General features: G+C 41.8%; 1 protein-coding gene across 5 annotated transcripts in view; it reads right to left on the bottom strand.

Moving 5' to 3' along the window:
• The window catches only part of mpp2b (MAGUK p55 scaffold protein 2b), a 129,144-nt gene that overhangs the window by 57,167 nt on the left and 48,028 nt on the right, over positions 1–23,949 (bottom strand). For 4 of the 5 annotated variants that reach the window (XM_047377495.1, XM_047377493.1, XM_047377492.1 and 1 more), the window contains exon 3: positions 850–950. In XM_047377495.1, the coding sequence (XP_047233451.1) occupies positions 850–950 (101 nt within the window). Of the gene's footprint in view, positions 1–849; positions 951–18,790; positions 19,069–23,949 lie in introns of those variants that run through there. The other variant, XM_047377491.1, reaches the window with a different exon arrangement.

Consider the following 23,949-nt stretch of genomic DNA (forward strand, 5'->3'; position numbering starts at 1 on the left):
ACATTTTAACAACCTTCCCAAAGGTATTTTTTCCAGCCCAAAATGTTCAAAAGAATTGCCCCAATTGGGGCAAAACCAGTTCAGTCTGGCAAATTGCACAGCACTACACAGTTTACCCCAATCCCATAAAGAAAAAATAATCAACAACAAAGATAAACATGCCAGAGCATAATGTGTACGCATGCCCCCATCACATTTCTGCCTGCCCCCTCATATATACATGCCTAGACCCAGCCCTGGTTCTCCAGGGCAACATATCCCATACTTATGTGTTGCATCGAGTGTACCTACTAAAAGGTAAATGGAGGTTTTGCATATAACCGATATTACCTGAGAACGGGAAACGAGGTACAAGTCCCTAAACCAGCTAGTACTTGTTGAAGGGCAGAACACATTGTGGTATGAGGCTGTGCAACTGTTATATACCCACCAGGGTATATGTACAGTAGTGGTACATTTTGACTATAATCACCTGCCATCATGTATTAAATGAAGACAGGAACTTAACATATCTTGATCTTGAGCTATTTTGACAGACATTTTGGCAAACATATCAGTCTGTGGATGTGTAAAGCTGGTAGGGACATACCCGAACGAGTTGCAGCCTTAAGTGCACCAAAAGGTGGTTCTACAAAGTATTGTCTAAGCAGGCTGGATACAAATTTATTTGTAACAATCATTTTCCTTCTATTTCATAATGAAGTCATAGATTGTGCTGGTCCATTACATAAAATACCAAAGAGGTTTGTGGTTTTAAAATATTATTTTGTGAAAAGAACTGTAGATGCAGAAAACCAAATCATATATTTATCAATGTATCTTTATCACTAACGTCAACGGGTCACCTACCACTGGGCTCTCCATGATGCCTTTGAGGAAGATGAGATCCAGGTCATTAGCTGTCGTTGAGCTGGTGCTGTCGCTCAGTGTGTCCAGAGCCTGATGCATGGCTATAAAGCACAGAAAAAAACATTTAATTTACCAGTTTTTCTTCCTTCCGACAGTTTGGTGTGAAAATGGAAGGAGAAGCTTGCTTGAAAGAGAGAACAGAAATAGAGAGGGATTGAGAGAGAGACAAAGAAAAAGAGAGATAGAGCATTTACAGTGGTAGGACATTTACAGACTGAATGATAGATACAATGGATGGGTTGAATATGATGGACAGGGGAGACAGGATGGGAGCTACCTCACTTCCTTTCCCAAGTAATTTTATCCTTCTGACCATAAGTCTTTCTCCCACAACTCCCAACTTCCTACGCACATGTTTTTAAATCCACACACACATACATACACACTGCACACCATTATAACAACAACACAGCTGCTAAGGTTGCTGACAGAACAAACATTTTGACATTTGTAAATGTTGGGACCCCAGCCATGGGTTAAAACATAGATGAACATGGACTCTGAACTGTACAATCAAAGGGCGATACAAACTTTTCTGGAACATTCAAAATAAATCACACCCCAGGAACAGGAGGAGTCAGAGCTGGAATCTCTGACCCAAAAACATGTTTCCCCCCCGCTTGATCTCAATCCGACTGCAGCTTCAAAGCTAACGGAAAGAACCGCTCGTCAGCTGAAGGTTTTTAAACTTGCAGGCGAGTATCAGACCATAACCTTTAAGAAGGCATACCTCTTCAGCTTGGATCCAAAAGTTACTACGATCAGCTAGCCAAGTATCCGCCGATTCCTGTGTAACAAAGTTAAATAATGATCTGCTGTTCGATTACCCAGCATTCATTCATAAAAAGGGGGTAATTAAGACAAGCTTGATATTCTCTTTTGAGGCCTACAGAAGCAACTTGTGTCCCAGAGACCCCAGCTCTAATTGAAGTAGTTTTCCCCCTGCCTGAAAGAGGACAGTGTAGGAGCCACCAGCTCTGCACACGTCCAGTGCACGTGCCTTTGTGTACAGCTCAGTTCACACGTGGATGACCGAACAACTTTGCTTCCCAAAACCAGCACCCTTTCAAATTTTTTTCAGAACGGTTCACGTATGAGGCGGTGTGTGAGTAGAGAAATTAGTTTACGATGAAATAATCTGAATGATGTTTATTTCATGACGTTTGCTTTTGTTTGTGTTGAGAAAACTCAGCTATCTCAGTGCTAGCAGACTAGCTGCTCAGCTAATGATTTTATCTTGGGTGTTGTGTTTTTAAAGTTAAGACAAACTTTATTTAAAGGGTGGCCGTAAAACACAGATAGACCATAACCCGCCGTCAACGTTTATGGATTTTGATCCTTGTATTAATGGTATTTAAAAGATACATGTTTGACTTTAAGGAAGCTATAAATTTTTGTTTGTTAGCTGAAACCGCTAACGCTAACTAAATTCAAGTTAGGGGTAACACGTGACTCGGGTGAGGGCCAGTTAAAAATTATTTATCCAGAAAGATTGTTAGTTCCCAATCTAGGAAATAATATTTCCCTATTTCCCCATAGTATTTTACTTAATGTGATAACTAATTAAATACCATTAAGAATCATTTATCCAATAAGATTGTTGATTCTTATTCAAAATAATATTTCCTTAAATATTAATATTTCCTTAATAATATTTATTTAAAGATTATTGTACTAAATAACAACAGCTAATTAAACACCATTGAGAATTAGTCATCCATTTGTTGAGTGAAATATGTCTGACTTTGAGTTTTGTTAATAAATTCTGGTATATTAAGAAATTGTGTGAATTTGTTCCATGTGTGCAGAGTTACATGTTCAGTAATGCCAAACTTGACTCACCCTTTTCTCTTTTGTCCTAATACCACTGCCTATTGGGCTGGTATTCACAGAACAACACTTAACAGACCAAATTATTATTTTATTAAATATTAAATAATATAATAATAATAATAATAGTATTAATTACAACATCAGTTTCTGGGCTTCCCCTAATCCATACCATACTGTTTGGGAAGTTAGATAAAATTAGATTTTAATATTTGATATGTCTGCCATTTAACTGTGACACTATTTTTCTACCTCATGAGTCAGCCTTGATGCTGAGGACTTAAAGGCATGCATGAATACACCTCTGCCTTAAGGATGCAAGATCAAACTGAACCATTACTCAAAGGGACAACCAATCAAGCACAAACAAGATGATGTCAACAACTTCAATGTGAGTCGGTGAGAGTCTGATGCAGCTCTCCAGACTTAGAATATGACTCACTAAAGTACCTGACATCACCTACTGGTTTGGGAATTAATCAAAGCAGACCTGACAGTAAGAAGTGGGCATTTTTATTAATGGAGCTAATTTGTCTGAAAGGATTTGCATAACAGACTGAGTTCTTTGTTGTCAGAGTTAAAAATACAACAGTGGTTCTTAATGCTCATGACAGAAACAGACTGGTTGTCCACAGAAAATGCTTAACAATGATCTTCATGGCTCTCATCTACATAAGGACTCTGCACAACTCCTCCTAATTAGTAGCAATACATAGCAACAGAAATTATTGGAATTGAAAGTTTGTAGAATCAGGGAAAATGTTTATAGGCTAGCCAATGCAAATCCAATGAAAGCATTCACGTGAAGCAGCACCAACTCAAAAGTTTCATAAAAGGCATTTGCACATCTCAGCACCCTAGTATGAGATATTTATTTATCTTGTGACCACACTGTTTTTTCATAACAAAAAAAATGTCCCTGTTGTTCTTGTCTTTGATCTTGCAGTACAACAAATCTGTCATGATTGACCTGTGATTGAGTTTTGAGTTCTTGTTGGTTCCCCTGCTTATGTTCTCTTGTTGTGGTTATTTCAACACATTCATGCTAGATTAGGTTTATGGTTCATTCTTGTGTTTAGGTATTGTTCCTACATCTCTGTGTAAGTTACCAGTTGATGCCGCACATAGGTTAAGGATGGTGTTGGCAAAGGTGCAAAACTCCTCTGTCTCTCCTGACAGAGGCTCAACTTCTTTAGCTTACTTAGAAATAGCGAAAGCGAGGAGGGGCAATGTTATTAATCGCCACCGCAGACTGGATGGCACACTGATGGGATCGGTTAGTGAGTCTTCCGTCATCTGGTCGATGGGGGAGGGAGGCACAGGCTGTTGTCTGTGCCGAGCCGACGTAACCCTAAAAGCTGGGTTCCAGTGGAGGAACTGGGGGAAAGCCTTGCTCCTTTAGAGCCTCCACCTTTGTGATGGGTGATAGGGTGAAAACTGGTGCATTTAATTGCAGAGGTTCAGCTGCGGCCCATGACAGGTTTGCAATTACCTCCGGGAACCGGGGCCAGATAGCATCTTGCCGGCTAGAGTGCGGCATTGCAAACCAACAGTGTCACACAATAACAGCTCGGCAGGAAAAAGATTCCACATCGAACTGTGTTATATATGACACACTACTCTGAGCAGCCGGAAGCGAATTGTGCAGCGTCACTGCCACTCTTGGCGCTGCACTGATAAGTGTATTCCCCTTCTTATTCCCTACCGTGGTTTAATGGCCTTTAAGAGCACCTTCTATATTATCCTAAAATACAAACTGGACCAGCCAGTAAGTATGGAAAGGAAAGGGGCCACAATAATATATATATATATATATATACACACACACGCTGAAATGGGCCTCCTCCGCAGGGTGGCTGGGCACTCCCTAAGAGATAGGGTGAGGAGTTTGGCTATCTGGGAGGGGCTCGGACTAGAGCAACCACTCCTCCAAATCGTCATTTTATGTGGCTTAGGCATCTGTATCATATGCCTCCTGGACGCACTCCCCTGGGAGGTGTTCCAGGCACATCCCACTGGAAGGAGGCCCAGGGGACAGCCCAGGACACGCTGGAAGGACTTTGTCTCTCGGCTGGCCTGGGAATGCCTTGGGCTCCCCACCCCCCCGAAGGAGCTGGAGAAAGTGTCTGGGGAGAAGAAAGTCTGGGAATCTCTACTAAGTCTGCTGCCCCCACGACACAATCCTGGATAAGGCGTAAGACGACGAGAACGAATGTTTAAATTAAAAACAAAACCTTGCCTCAGTGAGCTATTAATGATTGACAACAATGAAGGACCAATGCTGGCAGGACTCCAAGACAAGATGGTGGGAGGTAATATTTTTAAGGAGCACAATCGCAGTTTCATTTTGTCAATAAATGTTATTAAGTCAATTAATAGAAAATCTAGATTAAACAACATAGTGCGGAAGCACCTGCAAAAAACAGAGAATGGCTAAATGGTGTTTTATCAGCTGCTACTTGAATTTTTCATACTGTGCATCAAAGCAAACAGGTCTAAATGCCAAATTCAAACAAATAGTCCCCTTAAACTGCATTTCTCTTTTGATTAAACTCCCTCTAAAACACTCTGATTAAATTAATCTTGTGTGTCACGGTGTGAAGGCAACTCTTCTATTCAGAAAAGGGCTGAGCAGCAAGGGTCAAACTCACAGTATTTATCTTTCTTCTGCTCATGCATCTCTTCAGCCTCCGAAGTGGGTTTTTATAACTACATACTGAGGCTTTACAGATTAACTAAAAGTTTTTTTTCCCTTTGCTAGATCTAAATTACTACATACTGCTCACAGGAATTTAATACTGTATAAGGAGTTTCATACAGCAGGTGGAGGGATTAACTGCACCCAAAGCTGACCTAGGTGTGTGGGCACAATGTACCTACATGTGGTTGAAGAGTTTTACAAAAACTTGAAAAATTAAAGCAATCATGCAGTGCACCATGAGTTTTAGACACTAGAAAAAGTAGTCGGCGGTGGGTTATTGGTGTAAAACTCAAACACTTTTAATATGGCTGCTCTAAGTGAAGATCACCAGAAAAAGACCTTCTCTACCACGGTTTAATCATGAGAAAACCTAATTAAGCTATTCCATTGAATGAAAGTCTGAGTGCCTGTTCATCCCAAAGAATGGTTACAATTTTACTCAATATCACAGACGTGGTTGAACAACCTGGCCCGTTATCATGGTGGGCAACACAAACCTCTCAGCAGACACTTAGTGAAGGTTGCTAAGGAGCAACAGTTAGATAAACAGAGACGAGATGCTCAGAGGAGCTGAGGGAGAATTAGCTTGCGTTGTTGTTGTTTCATCATGTCAGAGCCTCAGGGGGGTATTAGATATAGCAGAGTGCAGCCTGCAGCTGGTTCTCTCTGCTTCCAGTCGCTGGGACAGCACTACATTAATTTCTCCTGAACTTACTTTTAATAAACAAGTCGCTTTATGGTGCTATAAAATCCAGTACAAAAATATTGTTTGTTGAGAAGTGATGGCTACAATTTGTTTTAAGCTTCATTTTGTCACAGAAATAAGCTGTTTAGAACTTTGACAAAAAAGGAGCATTAACTTCTCATTTTTTGTAGGAAACGTTTTGTAGGAAATTTGTTTAGAAATCTTGTTTATTTATGGTCTTCTCAGAACGTCTCTGTGGTTCCCTTGTGAAGATGCATCCTGGAAGTTACAGTCACAACTGCAAAGCAGTACTTCACCCCACATATGGCATTTGCCAGTTTGCTGGCATTAAGGTTTTGAAATTAGGCAGAAGAGAAGCAAAGCCAACTCAAGACAAACATTATGCTCACAACATTCTACATGGTTGTCATTTAATTTGTAAATGTTAAATAAAAGGAAAAGAAAATCACAAATAAAGAGGAAGCAAGAGGGTGGCCACAAACAAAAAATTGTGAATGCTCAAATTACTATTCTTAAAGATTTAGAGAAGGTTTCTATTAAATCTGTTCTGACTGTTACATATCATCTGTAAAAAAATATTTACAAAGATAAAAAGGCTTTCAGTTCAGTAGGCAGAGATATTGCAAATGTCCAAGTCCATTATCTGCCATTCTGACTCTATAATGTGGCAAAAAATGCATTATTATTGTTGCCATCTTTCAGACAACTTTTAGTAACACTAGCTCAGAAGGCTGCTATAAGAGATCTTTTATCCCTTCAACTGTAACTTTTTAAACAATGAAACACTTAAATAATACTGAACTTTGAGAATTACTGAGAAGACTGCTTTATAGATGCTTGTTTTAAATTTTTGGAACATGAATGACTGTGTGGGAATATGTACTTAACCTATTTGTTTAGCTATGTGGTTTGTGCATTTTAGAGCTTATTTGTATGCCGTTTTACTTGTTAGATCCATTTTATGTACATTTAATTGACATTAAAGTATCTTATCTTATGTTATTTAACAGTCTCTTAAAAATTTAATAAAATACAAAATATACAAATGTATGAATACAATATTTCAGATGTAGCAGGGGCATACAATTATTATTTCATTGATTCTGTAGCTAGCATAGCAAGGTGTTATACACTGTTGATACGCACAATGTTTCAATAGACACAAGTCAGCCAATATTCAGTTTAATAAATGTGACAGAAACAGAGGTATCACAGATCATTAAATCTCTCAGACAATCCAGATGTAAACATGTCACAGTCCAGTCATTTAAATCAGAAGCCTTCAGTCTGCAAACTGGTCTTCCTCAAGGGTCTAACTTAGGACCTTTATTGTTCTCACTTAAATGACGTCCTGTCTGTTTGTACTGATGTGTCTATTCAAATGTATGCTGATGACAGTGTAAATTATCTTCATGGTAGTAGTATCTCCCAGGTGGCTGAGAAGCTCACTAACTCAGTGGTTAATATCACAGCTTGGTTGATACACTCCTGCCTGCAGTTTAATACTTCTAAGACAGTGGCAATGTTTTTCAATAAATCCAACAGTAACTCCAGTGTTGAACCAGATGTTTATGCATGTATATGCATTCTATGATTTTGTCCCATATTACACACTGTTTACCCACTAGGGTCTCAAGCTAATGTAACAACTCTAAAACATCTGCAATCACTCTATAAACAAACTATAAAAACTCTGGATAAGAGAAACATGTCTCATCATAGTCCAGTACTGCAAAAATACAGTCTACTCAGTTGGGAAAACATGGTCAAATATTAAAATGTATGTCTTAACTATACGATTTTTCATGGTTTATCATTCCCCCCACTTCACCAGTTTGTCAATATTCGAACATCTAATCAGAGCAGAACCGGAGGTGCAGTGAGGGGAGATTGTATAAGTCCTTTAAGGAAAAGTGCATTTGGCCAAACTGCTTTTTTCTGTTCGAGCTGCTACTGAATGGAACCTCACCCCCATGACCATTTAGGACACAGCTAAAGAAATGGCTTATTGAAAATCAGAGTTGTCAGGTTTAGCTAATAATTAGACCTGCTCTTGCTAGCCACATTATCATCTTGTCTTGAGTATGTTTTTATTGTCTTTGTCAGAAGTTTTATTTTATTATTTTTTTTTGGTTGGTTGGTCTGTGTGTACATTTGAGCTTTTATGGTATTTTTATTAAATGTAATGTAATAGTTATTTCGTTAATGTAAATATGTAGTTTTACTCCTATTCTTTTAGGGTGACTTTTACCTTCTGTTTAGGGATTGCAAGTGTAAAATAGCCTTCTGGCTAACTGGCATATTGACAGAAATGTTATTAATATGCATTGTCTCTATAATAAAGAATAAAATAATTCAATTTAATTAAATTAAATTAAATTTCCATGGCTGCAGGTGTGTAAAGTTTGGTGTGGTGAAACTTGACTGGCCTGCACAGTCCTGAACTCAACCTTTTTGGACACCTTTGGGATGAATTACAGCGGAGACTGCAATTCTGGTTTTCTCATTTACTATGAACACACTCCTAAACCTTGTGGACGATGTTTACAGAATAGTTAAAGTTGTAATTGCTGGTAACAGTGGGTCCATTAACAAATTAGACCTTATGGATTAAAAGCAGGATGTCATAAAAGTTCATGTACATGTAAAAGTAGACAGACAAATACTTGGCCACATAGTGTATTGTGTGTATATCATTAGGCACTAAACCAGCCAGTCTGTGCTGGAGAGCTACTTGTATAGGCTTGACTTTTAGGCACATCTGCACAGTGTGGATAAGACCAACCAAAGCTGTTTGAAAACTCCAAAATTCATTCAATTTATCTGCTGCATTTTTAAAGTATCTGACAAAGTATTTATGCCGCTCTTTCACTTTTTATCCCGTGACAACTAACAATGCATTTTATTGGGATTTTATATGATAGCGCAACATCAACTAGTGGATGAATGTGAAGGGGGGGAGGAGTAATACATGTTTTTTTTACAAACTTACAAATAATCTGAAAAGTATGGGGTGCATGTGTCTAAAATCCCTTTTACTCTGATGCCCCTGAATACAATTCAGTACACTCCATTGCCTATCAAGAGGTTATCAGATTAGTCAATACAGACCACCAGTGCGTAATTTAGTCTGAGCATAAATACAGATGTCCTTTTAAGACCACAGAGAACATAGGGGGTATAGAACTCTTCTCTGGTCAGATGAGAGCTAAATTTACCTGTTTTGCCTACATGCAAAATTCTATGTGATGTTGAAAACAGACACTGCACATCACCCTAAACACATCAACCCAGCAGTTGCCACAAACCATTTAGGGGACACAGCAAACATGTGGAAAGGGGTGTTTTCGTAATATGAGACCAAACGTGAATCTTTTGGGCTAAATGCAAAATGCCAGGTTTGACCTAAAACTAACAATGCACATCTCGTTGAACACATCTTTACACCTATAAACCATGGCAGCATAATGCTACAGGGATGCAACTTAAACCAATTTGTATTCCAAGAACACCTTAAACACATTTCTTTTTTCCCCTCATTGTAAATGCTCACTTTGTTTGCTGGGTGAGGACAAAGATAGTGAAATAATCATGAATCAATGGGAGAACTCCATGACTTCAAAAGCTGGCATTTGTATGAGACATATTTTCTACATCTGTCATTAATGGTCTAAACAAATATATCCAACTTTCCTAAAGATGTGAAAAAAACACAATACTAAAACTTAAATATATTCCTCTTTTATTGCAGCAGCATAATCTCACAAAGAGCTGGATGTTGTTTTGATATATTCATTAAAGATTTTATATTGAGAAATAAATATGTAAAATTGAAACATTTTGATATTTTATTATTAAACGAATTAACATTTGTTTACCACATAAACACAAAAGTATTGAAAATTGGTATCACTGAGTACTGATACCGATTTCCAGGTACCGCATTGATTCAAATGTGAAAGGTACCCATTTCTATGTATCAGATCTTTTTATTGCATACCATGGATTATGCATCAGTTTCAATACACTGCTCAAAAAAATAAAGGGAACACTTAAACAACACAATATAACTCCAGGTAAATCAAACTTCTGTGAAATCAAACTGTTCACTTAGGAAGCAACACTGATTGACAATCAATTTCACATGCTGTTGTGCAAATGGAAAAGACAACAGGGACAATCCAGAGAACACCAGGATTGGCAAATTTGCCACTGGCGCCCTGTGCTCTTCAAAGATGAAAGCAGGTTCACACTGAGCACATGTGACAGACGTGACAGAGTCTGGAGACACCGTGGAGAGTGATCTGCTGCCTGCAACATCCTTCAGCATGACCGGTTTGGCAGTGGGTCAGTAATGGTGTGGGGTGGCATCTCTTTGGAGGGTCGTATGGCCCTCCATGTGCTCGCCAGAGGTAGCCTGACTGCCATTAGGTACCGAGATTAGATCCTCAGACCCCTTGTGAGACCATTTGCTGGTGCGGTTGGCCCTAGGTTCCTACTAATGCAGGACAATGCTAGACCTCATGTGGCTGGAGTGTGTCAGCAGTTCCTGCAAGTTGAAGACATTGAAGCTATGGACTGGCCCGCCCGTTCCCCGGACCTGAATCCGATTGAGCACATCTGGGACATCATGTCTCGCTCCATCCACCACAGACTGTTCAGGAGTTGGTGGATGCTTTAGTCCAGGTCTGGAAGGAGATCCCTCAGGAGACCATCCACCGTCTCATCAGGAGCAGGCCCAGGCGTTGTAGGGAGGTCATACAGACACGTGGAGCCACACACAATACTGAGCCTCATTTTGACTTGTTTTAAGGACATTACATCAAAGTTGGATCATCCTGTAGTCTGTTTTTCCACTTTAATTTTGTGTTTTAGCAAGAGAGTGACGTCCAATCATCCTGGGCTGGAGTACCTGTTCACAGGTGACAGACGTTGGTGGACTCCATGCAACACAGATGTAAAGCAGTTAGAAACAGTGCTTATACAACTGATTAAAGGAAAACTAAGTCTTCAGTTTATACAGTAAACGCATGAGTTTGTAAAGAAAAATACTGACACTAGTACCGATATATTAGCCTTATATTCCTTTTCCTAATACGTATTTGGCCATTAGTTTCTCCATGTTTTGACTTAAAATACAATATGCTTTGTTCCCAGTGCATATGCATGTATATAAGTAGAACCTTTATTCACTTTCTGGCAGTTATCTTGAACTCAAATGCAAATGTTTCTTGGACAACGGATGAGCTTAAAACACAAGCATAAACATTAAAAAATCCTCAATAACATTTATTTTGAAGAAACTGTTAGGGGTGAAACCAGTGATTTGTTGAAAAGAAAATATATTCATTTCTTAATGCTGCATTTTTTTTTGCATCCAATGAATAACCATCCTTAAATCAAAGGTTTGGTTTTTATAAACTTTTGATTGATTGGCCCAGGGGTACCGATAACTGTTAATGAGAGAGATGCCGCATAAAAGTTCAGTATCATTAAAATTAGTGAACATTTGTCTAAATTTACTAAACCTCATTACTTTGCACAACCAAAGCACTCTGAACTGGGCTAAAGTTAAAGCTGTGCCATTTTACACATGAATTAACCATGCAACGGCAGAAGCAAAAAGCCTCTCACATTTAATCGTGGGGCAAACCTAAACTTTTCTGTATCTGGTGAGGCATGAATTTTTATTAAAATCACCTCTGGAGACACGACTTGTCACATCTGTTGACATTTTGCAGTCTAATCACACCTCACCTGTGTGGCAGCAGAAATGCAAATTAAGGTTAGCCACATTTATCTTCTAAAGTGGCTGTAATTAGGCAAAGATTTTGTGTTTGGCTCTACACATTCTGCATCCAGCTGTGAACAAAAGATTAAGTTGGCATCTTTGAAGTGTGATGTCGATGACATAATTGTCACATTATCAAATATCCTCAGCCAGAACGAAATTAAATCGTCATTTTCTGCTGACACCCTGCGATTTTGTTAGACAGCCTAATCCTACAATGGACATTGCTTCATTAGCCTTTAAAACATGTATCTTGTAGTGTGAGGATTTTAAGAGCACAAAGGCAAAACAGGATCACAGTTATATGAAGTTTGTGGGTTTGACACATTCCGGCTTCTATGATCTAAAAACGTTTGCATTTGAATGATCCCCATGCCTATTCACCATGAATGCGCAGTGCATCAAACACACACATGCACTCAACCGGAACTGGTAGACAGGCCGCTTTGACAGAAAATGTAATTCATCATGGCTGTCACTGCTGTCCTGTCAAGCTACATTAGAGAGCAAAAGATATGTTGCAACGCCGCACATTATATGACACACAGTGGTATTGGCAAGTGATGTGATGATGCTTGTAGCCTCTTCTCATTTAACATGTCACCATAAACTAGTTGTCAGTATTCTAATTCCCCCGACCGGCTCAGTTTTCCCTTTAAAGATATAAAAGACTATAAAAGACAGAATTGTTTTGGCATTATAACATTATAAAAATATGGTTTCTCTGTATTCACACAAAATCATCTGTTTTCTGTTGACACAATCCAAGGAACCCACATTCACAAATGCTAAAAAAGTATTTGTGTGTCAACTTTTACATGTATATGAACGGTGATGACATCCTATTCTTCTGTTTTAAGATTTAAGGCAGGAAGTAGGGTGAAGAGAGGGGAAACGGACTCAAACCAAGGACAGTTCATGTTGTTTCACAGAATGCGCAATATATCCTATTTTATTCACAGCTTTTCTAACTCCTTTGGCCTTTGCTACTTCCGTTTGAGCAATCTACTTTGACCCATTATGAATCATGGGATAGGGTGTGCCACGGAGGATACACCAGACCCATCCTTTAAATCTGGGGGAAAGAAGGACGCATTTGTCGGATACATTTGGAAGAGGCTTCGAAGTTGGATAGCCTTCGTCGCCTCACCATGATGTAATCGGCCTACAAATGCGACCTTCAAGGGATGCAGCCCCTGAATTTGGACATAGCACTAGTGAATGACATCTGTGAATCTGGAATCTTGGTCTGATTAATCTGTGGCTTCAAGAACCCAGATGTGTGACACAAAAAACTGAATTTGGATCTGTAATTGAATTACAGAACTGAAAGTGAAAATTGTCAAACTGAATTTTCAATACAACAAAATACATTTTCAAAGCAAACCAATTCAGTTTTAAACCATTAAATTCAACCCCCAGTGGGCCCACCACCTGCAGGGGGAACCGTGAGGGACCGGTGCAAAGAGGATTGGGTGGCGGACGAAGGTGGAGACCTCAACGGCCCGATCCCCGGATGCTTAGGCTGGCTCTAGGGACGTGGAATGTCACCTCGCTGGGGGGGAAGGAGCCTGAGCTTGTGCGGGAGGTCGAGAGATATCGACTAGAAATAGTCGGGCTCGCCTCCACGCACAGCGTGGGCTCTGGAACCCATCTCCTTGAGAGGGGTTGGACTCTCTTCTACTCTGGAGTGGCCCACGGGGAGAGGCGGCGGGCTGGTGTGGGTTTGCTTGTTGCCCCCCAGCTCAGCCGTCTCGTGTTGGGGTTTACCCCAGTGGATGAGAGGGTTGTATCCCTGCGCCTTCGGGTTGGGGAGAGGTCTCTGACTATCATTTCAGCCTACGGGCCGAGTGGTAGTGCAGAGTACCCTGCCTTCTTGGCGTCCCTGTCGGGGGTGCTGGATAGTGCCCCTCCCGGGGACTCCATTATTCTGCTGGGGGACTTCAACGCCCACGTGGGGAACGACAGTGACACCTGGAGAGGCGTGATCGGGAGGAATGGCCTCCCCGATCTGAATCCGAGTGGTGTTTTGTTATTGGATTTCTGTGCTAGTCACGGATTGTCCATAACGAACACCATGTTCAAACATAAGGGTGTCCATCAGTGCACTTGGCACCAGGACACCCTAGGCAGGAGGTCGATGATCGACTTTGTTGTCGTATCATCAGACCTTCGGCCGCATGTTTTGGACACTTGGGTGAAGAGAGGGGCTGAGCTGTCCACTGATCATCACCTGGTGGTGAGTTGGATCCGCTGGAGGAGGAGAAAGCCGGACAGACTCGGCAGGCCCAAGCGCATAGTGAGGGTCTGCTGGGAACGCCTGGCGGAGCCCTCGGCCAGGGATGTATTCAACTCCCACCTCCGGGAGAGCTTCGACCAGATCCCGGGGGATGTTGGAGACATAGAGTCCGAGTGGACCATGTTCTCTGCATCTATTGTCGATGCTGCTGCCCATAGCTGTGGCCGTAAGGTCTGCGGTGCCTGTCGTGGCGGCAATCCCAGAACCCGGTGGTGGACACCGGCAGTAAGGGATGCTGTTAAGCTGAAGAAGGAGTCCTATCGGCTGTGGTTGGCTTGTGGGACTCCTGAGGCGGCTGACGGGTACCGTGAGGCCAAGCGTGCTGCGGCCCAGGCTGTGGCAGAGGCAAAAACTCGGGCCTGGGAAGAGTTCGGTGAGGCCATGGAGAAGGACTACCGGTTGGCCTCGAAGCGATTCTGGCAAACCGTCCGGCGCCTCAGGAGGGGGAAGCAGTGCTTTGCCAACACTGTTTACAGTGGGGGCGGGAGACTGCTGACCTCGACTGAGGACATTATCGGGCGGTGGAAGGAGTACTTCGAGGATCTCCTCAATCCTGCCATCACGCATTCCGTGGTGGAAACAGAGGCTGGGGACTCGGGGTTGGACTCTTTCATCACCCAGGCTGAAGTCACCGAGGTGGTTAAAAAGCTCCGCGGTGGCAAGGCTTCGGGGGTGGATGAGATCCGCCCTGAGTACCTCAAGTGTCTGGATGTTGTAGGGCTGTCATGGTTGACACGCCTCTTCAACATTGCGTGGCGGTCGGGGACAGTGCCTCTGGACTGGCAGACTGGGGTGGTGGTCCCCCTTTATAAGAAGGGGGACCGGAGGGTGTGTTCCAACTACAGGGGGATCACACTCCTCAGCCTCCCTGGTAAGGCCTACGCCAGGGTATTGGAGAGGAGAGTCCGACCGATAGTCGAACCTCGGCTTCAGGAGGAACAGTGTGGTTTTCGTCCCAGCCGTGGAACACTGGACCAGCTCTATACCCTCTACAGGGTGCTCGAGGGTTCATGGGAGTTTGCCCAACCGGTTCACATGTGTTTTGTGGACCTGGAGAAGGCATTCGACTGTGTCCCTCGTGATGCCCTGTGGGGGGTGCTCCAGGAGTATGGAATCGGGGGCCCTTTATTAGGGGCCATCCGGTCCCTGTACGAGCGGAGCAGGAGTTTGGTCCGCATTGCCGGGACTAAGTCGGACCTGTTCCCAGTGCATGTTGGACTCCGGCAGGGCTGCCCTTTGTCGCCGGTCCTGTTCATAACTTTTATGGACAGGATTTCTAGACGCAGCCAAGGGCCGGAGGGGGTCTGGTTTGGGGACCAGTGGATTTCGTCTCTTCTTTTTGCGGATGACGTGGTCCTGCTGGCCCCCTCTAGCCAAGACCTACAGCATGCGCTGTGGCGGTTCGCAGCCGAGTGTGAAGCGGTGGGATGAGGATCAGCTCCTCCAAGTCCGAGGCCATGGTACTCGACCGGAAAAGGGTGGCTTGTCCTCTTCAGGTTGGAGGGGAGTTCCTGCCTCAAGTGGAGGAGTTTAAGTATCTCGGGGTCTTGTTCACGAGTGAGGGAAGAATGGAGCGGGAGATTGACAGACGGATCGGTGCAGCTGCCACAGTAATGGGGGCGCTGTGCCGGTCCATTGTGGTGAAGAGAGAGCTTAGCCGAAAAGCAAAGCTCTCAATTTACTGGTCGGTCTACGTTCCTACCCTCACCTATGGCCATGAACTTTGGGTCATGACCGAAAGAACGAGATCACGGATACAAGCGGCTGAAATGAGCTTCCTCCGTAGGGTGGCCGGGCACTCCCTTAGAGATAGGGTGAGGAGCTCAGCCATCCGGGAGGAGCTCGGAGTAGAGCCGCTGCTCCTCCACATTGAGAGGAGCCAGTTGAGGTGGCTCGGGCATCTATACCGGATGGCTCCTGGACGCCTTCCTCGGGAGGTGTTCCAGGCACGTCCCACCGGGAGGAGGCCCAGGGGACGGCCCAGGACACGCTGGAGGGACTATGTCTCTCGGCTGGCCTGGGAACGCCTTGGGCTCCCCCTGGAGGAGCTGGAGGAGGTGTCTGGAGAGAGGGACGTCTGGGCGTCTCTGCTGAGTCTGCTGCCCCCGCGACCCGGTCCTGGATAAGCGGAAGACGACGAACGAACGAACCATTAAATTCAGTTTCAATTTAGTGAAATTCATTTTCAAACCAATCTGTTAATTTGAAATTACCCAAATACAGATTCAGTTTCTGATGGCACGGGTTTCTGCCCATATCCTCCTTTGCTACTGACAGAGAAGTTATGAACAATGCTACAGTCCAGCCCTTTTGGTCAAATTGTGTTGAAAGAAGTTGGACACCACCCCCTGTAAACTGGCATTAGCTGGTTGATTAGTTGGCTATATAATCAGGTAGCAAGCCTGCAGTAATTTGCTTAATAGACTTGCTGCTCATAGCTTGTCAAATGCAGTTTTAAAACCTTAATAAGAGTTTTTAGTTTCCAAACCACAAGTAACCCTGTTTTGTGAACTGAAAATATTTTAAAAACCGACAAATGTGTCTCGTTATTATTTGGAAAAGCATAGAATCATTCTTTTAACCAGCTGGGTAGCAGCGCACAGCAACTAATGGGGGAGGGGCATACTCTGTTAATCTATGATTACATGAGAGTTCTATATGATAGAGCTCTCACCACATAGCCATTTTCTCTGGCATTGCATTGAAAAGACTTTAAACTACTGCAGCGGTATGATGGAAAAGCTTCCTGGTTCTAAAATTTGGTATACCTTTAGTTTCAAAACCAGAACACATCTGTGTCAGTGTTCCTACTTTTTTAAAATCCTTTTAATATCAGAGAAATGAGAGAGCGGGTAATGCATGATTGCCCCTCCCCAACACGTTGCTGCACACTGCCAGTCAGTTGGCTGAAAGATGGCTATAAGACAGTTTAAGGAGGTCTTCAGTGCTGTAGGCATCCTTATTGTCAAGTTAGTTAACAACTCTTTCAGTAGGTTGTGTCCCAACTGCTTTTACACATGCTGTGTTACAGCCTCTTCTTAACAAGAGTAATTTAGTTTCTAATGTTCTTTCAATCTTCGATGTTGGCTTTTCTCTCCATAATATTAGAGAAGGTTGATTACCTCCAACTACAGGAGCATCTGCAGCTTCGTGGAAGTACTAATAATCTCAGTCTGGTTTAAGATCGAGTTACAGCACAGAAACAGCACTTCTTAGAGTTTTCAATGATCTGCTTTTAACTGCAGACTTGGGTGACTCAGCTGTTTTAATTTTACCTGATCCAACTACTGCTTTTGACATGGTGAACCACGATCTTTTAGTTTCATGTCTTGACCAGTTAGTTGGTGTGAGGGGCACGGCTGTGGGCTGGTTTCACTCCTACCCCAGCTAGGTCAGCTTTTCTCCTCTAAGGCTCCTCTGAATTGTGGTGTTCCTCAGGGCTCCATCCGAGGTCCTCTTCTGTTCTCCCATTATCAGCTTCCTCAGGGGTCCATTCTTAGACAGTACAATTTGTCTTTTCATTGTTTTGCGGATTATGTACAAATAGATATCCTGCTAAAAGCACGTGCAAGCCTGTCTGTAAGAAACCTGTTAAACTTTTTAAAAGGCATAGATGGAGCAAAACTTAATTTACTTCAGTGGAAGCAAGACTTTGGTGATATTTTTGGGGAAAGCTGACTTGTTAACAGAGTGTGACAGTGCAATGGGTCCTTTGGGAATTAAAAATGAATAAAACAACCCATTGTTTGGACACTAAAATAGCCCCTTCCGCCACACTTTATTGAGGTGAAGCTATTTGAAAATGAAAGCTTTAAGCTGCAACCTGCATGTCTGTTTAGCAGCTAACTGCAGGGTGGGTAATCCAGCAGATAGCCTGACTAATTGTCAAGCTATTTTTAGCTTGTTAGACTCCCAGTTTTACTCTATAAAGAACAGAATGGCAAAAGGAAATTTTTCTTGACATTTACTTGACAACTAGTACATTTAGTAATAAAAAATATATAGAAGGCATTATTGTAATTGTAATAATTTGTCTTTTATATAATATTGGCTCCAGTTGGATTAATTGCTGCATATTAAAATTAAGCCAAATATAATGTTATGCATTTTAAAAAGTCTTTATGTTAATCCAGAAATACCACTGCATCAAGTTTATGTTTAGGTCGAGAATTCCATACCGGCCATTGCCTTAATTCTGATTCCTGTCCTATGCCGCCTCAGTAATGTAAAAGAGGGTTTATTTTTCTTATGCCTTCCTGTGTTTACAACATGCTGCCTCAGATTCCTGCAGAACACACACTGCCTCCAGTTCCAATCTGTCTATGCAGATCTTCATCCCAGCACTACATCAAGAGCAGGTGCAATGGAAATTTTAAATAAAACAACTGGCCATCCAACACTAGCAGCTACATCAGCATACTGCTGCCTGAAACTGTTCATTTTAACAAAAACTTAAGCTTCTGTGTAGCATTCTTCCTCCCCACACTTCTCATTTGTGTTGTTACCCATCCAAGATTTCGCAGCCAGCCAGTAGGTACAATCTTTTGTTCTTACCTTCTCCACACAGCTTCATTTCTATTCCTTCCAAGGAATTGGCTGAGTCGCCCTCCTCCAAAGAAAGCCTCCCAAATGGGCTGCCAGCCATGCTGAGCAACACCTCGCTCACAGGAAACAAACTCCCAGCAACACACCCAGTACTCTATTGGAGGCAGATCTCCTCTTCCTCTGTGTCACAGATTCTCTCCTCTTCCTTCCAGAACAGCTCGTCGCTCTCTACATCCTTACCTACCTGCTCTTAACTTGAATGTGTAGAAGCTGTGCCTGGGCCTCTTCTGCATGAATGAAAAGGGACGTCAGAGGGGTGGGTGCATGACTGAAGAGGAGGAGGGGGGAGAGTGGGTAAGAAAGACACAAGGAAGTGTGGTGCCTTCTAGAGGAAGAGGAAGGAAAGAGACAAGACCATTTCTCTTCAGTTTTCCTTTAAGTGGTGAAGTACAGGAAAAATATTAATAAAAGGCAACAATATGGGTTCCAGGCACAACAACAGGCTCAAGGATCTCTGGACCTCCATCTGATAATTCTTCCACTTTAACTGAGGAAACTGAGGCATTCACTAACCAGCAATTCCAATGAGCCACCAATGGGACAGTAAATCTAAAATACCTATTTATTAATGTGTTGTGATCAGAGCTTAAAGAACTAAAGCAACCCCAAAAAATGCTTTGAAAACACATTTCACAGTGATTTAGATCCCAGCTGAACTACTCCTGGCATTGGTAAGGGATCTTTTTTCCTCCTAACATGATAAAGTGTCTCCTGTTTGTGTTATGTAGTTAATGATTTAAGCTATGTTACCATATACCCTATCACTACCATATTAGGTATAGGCCAGTGTCTGGTATCAGGGTCTATGTTTTAAAAAGTTACAGTTTGAAAGCAGCAAAAATGTCACATCACACCTTTTCTGTGGTTTAAAGTCTTTTCTATGAGATGCCACAGAAAATGTCATAATGATCAGTTTCCTGTTTGGAGCACTATATAAGACATCACTGCCCCTCCCAGACCTGTTGCTGAACATTGCTGGTTAGCTGGCTGAAGAAAAAGCTCTTACGCTTTTTTCGTACTTCTTTCTTCTGATATCTCTAGTCAGTTGCTGCTGATGGCCACTAATACTAGCCTGAATTCTGCAGGAAGTTTATTCCTGTTTAAAGGGAGTCATTGCTTTCCACTGCTGTTACATGCTTGTTCAGGATGAGGGATTGCTGCACAGTCATGGTCTTGCTGCAGTTGGCTGGGCTTCTTGACTGCATTTTATTAAAACTAGAAATGAAGAGATAAATATGTAATTGAACATGAATCTCTCCACAGTTACTTAGATTACATGTTTGCGAACATATAAAATCAACAAAACAAAAGTTGCTTAAAATAGTCCAAATCTGAATGTGTGGAGTTATTTTCGGTTGAGAAAAACATGGTCAGTCATGGTATGAAAACTAAAGAGTTAACATCCATCACTGTTATGTTGTTCTTTTTTTATTTTATTTTTTGTGTCTAGTCTGGCAGAGTAGCACTCAGAATTGTTGTTTAAGTGCAAAGAAGAAGCCCAACAGAACCACAGAAACAGTTACAGCACTTCCTGGGCTTCACTAACTTTTATCACTGATTCATCAGGAAGTACAGTCAGTCTGCTGCCCCACTCACTTGTCTCACCTCCACCATTGAACAGTTCTGTTGAATATGTGAAGCTGACCTTAAGCAAGGTTTTGCTGCAGCCCCCATCTTAGCACAACCAGATCCCTGCAAACAATTCATCTTAGAAGTTGACGCATCAGACGTTGGAGTTGGTGCGTTCCTGTCTCAGAGCACTGAGAAAGATAATACGCTCCATCCCTGCACCTTCTTCTCTCATTGTCTTTACGCCCCAAAAAGAAACTATGATGTGGGCAATAGAGAACTCTTAGCCATAAAATTGGCATTTGAGGAATGGCGCCACTGGCTGGAAGGAGCAGTTCATTTAATAGTGGTTTGGACAGACCATAAAAACCTGTCTTATCTCCAGGAGGCTAAACATCTAAATTGTAGACAGTCTTGGTGGTCTCTTTTCTTTGTCCGATTCAACTTCATAATTTCTATACTGACCAGGTTCCAAGAATATTAAACTTGACACCCTGTCCAGGCAGTTCTCTGGTGAGGAGGACACGGTGGAAACCATCATTCTCTCTTCTTGTGTGGTGGGGGCTCTTATCTGGGACATTGAAGACCAGGTTCTTCAAGCCCAGGGGTCAGAACCAGACCCTAAAATCAGTCCACCTAATAGCATTTACGTAACCAGTTCTGTGCACTCGTGCCTTCTTCATTGGGCCCCCACGGCTCAATTTGCCTGTCATCCGGGTGTTAGTTGAACCTTGGCATTAAATAGATGTTCATTTTGGTGGTCATCTTGTTATAAGGATCTGAAAGAGTATGTTCTGACCTGTCTTATCTGTGCTAGAAATAAGACATGAACTCAGCTTCCCAGTGGTTTCCTGTAACCTTTGGCCATCCCCAAATCCACTTGGTCTAACAGCACTTTAGATTTTGTTACCGGCTTGCCACTTTCCAACGGTTTCACCACCATTCTTACTATAGTAGACCGATTCTCCAAGGCTTACCACCTTGTTACTTTAAAAAAACATCCCACTTCTGCTCAGTTTTGGGGGCCAAGGTTGTCCTCAGTTCAGGTTTCAACCCCAAACAAATGGTCAGAGAGCACACATGAATCAGGAACTTGAAGCTACACTCTGATGCCTCTGTTCATCCAGGCCCATCCAGTTCCCAACTTCCATGGGTGGAGTATGTCCATAATAGCCACGTCTCCTCCGCAATGGGACTCTCACCTTTTGAAGAATCTTTGGGTTACCAGCCTCCCCTTCTTCTCTCTGACGATTTCTGTCACACCGGTCCAACATCATATTCACAAATGCAAACAAATTTGGAAAAGCACTGTTGCTGCCCTGAACCATACCAGTAAGCACAACCAACTCCTTGCCAACCGGAAACATTAGTTACTGTGTCCTGCTTGTGGGTCAGGAAATTACTTCACAATTTTTCAAAAAAGAAGAAAGAAACGGAGAGATGTGAGGCAAAAAGTTAAAGGGAGAGGAGAGAAGAATAGAAGATAAAGAGAATACAAGATAACCCTAGAAGTCTGCTTCTACACCTGCATGCAGAAAGCAAGAAAAAGATTATCTGTGTATCTCTAAACACCTAAATCCACCTAAATGCAGTATAATTTTGTAGGTCCTGCTAGAAGGTAAGTGACCCATAATGTTACACCACTAACTTTCATTTGTAGCTAATAAACACACTTGAAATTTTTCATTTTTCGTTTATCCCACTTTAATTTTAAGTTTTTATTTATTTTTATAATACAAAAAAATATTTCCATTTTTTATTATTTCCTTTTAAGCATAGACTCGGGTAAGCCACAGGTTGAATGCTCAAACCTGCGCATCCATTTTAGGCAAACCCCTACACCTGCAATATATGTATAGAAATTATACATCTGGCTGAGTGTATAGGTCTGAGTGGGTGTTGTCGCCCACTGATTTAACAATTGTTCATAGGTGAACAATTGATTGGTTTGTTTTGTGTTGTCACTGTCTGATTTAGAGGGTGTTCATTGCTGAACAGCTTGGTTTGTTTTGCGCTGTTGTTGTTTTGTCATTGTGCTTATAGCTAAAATGGATAAAACACCCCAGGCAGCTGAACTAAGGATAAGCTGCTGGCTAAGGATAAGCGTAAATACATTAAGATTGTTGCTCATGCTGGCAGTAATGACACCCCATTACGCCAATTGGAGGTCACCAAAGTTAGTGTTGCTTCGGTGTGTAAGTTTGCTAAAACAATCTCGGATTTCGTAATCTTTTCTGGTCCCCTCCTTCATCTGACCAGTGATGACATGTTGTCATTCAACCGCTGGCTGTCAAGGTGGTGTCCTGAAAACAATGTGGGCTACATTGATAATTGGCAATAACTGGGGAAAACCCGGTATGGTCTGGAGAGATGGCACCCATCCCACTTTGGATGGAGCAGCTCCTTTTTCTGGCCAAATGTATTAGTTCTCCAAAACTCTGACAACCAGGGTTCAGACCAGGAAGCAGGGTTGTAATTTAACACTCCTCTTTGCAACTTCTGTACTGCTACCACCCGTTACCCTATTAAGACAGTGTGTCTTTCCCATGGCCAAAATTGAATAGATTAAAAAATAATCTAAATGGAGGAAACCATGAAAATCTCATAAAAATAAACACAACTCAGACTGAAAAGAAAAAGTAAAACAATTAAATGTGGCTTATTGAACATTAGATCTCTCTCTTCAAAGACTTTATAAGTTAATGACTTGATTTGTGACAATAAGATTAATTTATTTTGTCTCACAGAAACCTGGCTGCAGCAAGAGAATTATGTTACTATGAATGAGTCAACTCCTTCTAATCATTTACATTTCCACATACCTTGAAATACTGGGCAAACAGGAGGAGTAGCAACCACCTTTCAGTCTGATTTATTGATTATTTAACCCTTAGTTTTCCTCACCCAAATTGCAAAGCATTAAAACCACTTCTGTTTGTTGTTTTGTAACGTCCACCAGGCCCATATTCTCAATTTGTAGATCAGTTCTCAGACTTCTTCTCTGATTTAGTGTTAAACACAGATAAAGTCATTATAGTGGGAGATTTTAACATTCATGTTGACACTGAAAGTGTTAACCTAAATATAGCTTTTAATGTTATCTCAGACTTAACTGGCTTTGCTCAAAACAATAGCAAACCTACCCACCTTTGTCTTCATTCTCTGGACCTTGTGCTGATATATGGCATTGAGTGTAAATAAATAATATTTCCTTATAACCCTGCCCTAACCCCCCGATCATTTTTAATAACCTTTGAGTTTCATTTAACTGAGTACTCCACACCTGAAAGAAAATTTAATTATAGAGATCATTATCAGAAAATGCTGTAACAACCTTTAAATAATATTTTCCATTTTTTATTTCCTCATTATTACAGAGAAACACAGTGGACAACAGTAATTTTGTTTCTTCCCCATCACAAATTGATTATCTCGTTCATAGTACTATTTTCTCATTGCATGGTGCATTAGACAATGTAGCCCCCCTGAAAAGATGGTAAATATTCATATTCAACACATCTAGAGGACTCCTACTTAAT

The sequence above is a fragment of the Girardinichthys multiradiatus genome, chromosome 10, assembly GCF_021462225.1.
Source record: "Girardinichthys multiradiatus isolate DD_20200921_A chromosome 10, DD_fGirMul_XY1, whole genome shotgun sequence".
NCBI lineage: Eukaryota > Metazoa > Chordata > Actinopteri > Cyprinodontiformes > Goodeidae > Girardinichthys > Girardinichthys multiradiatus.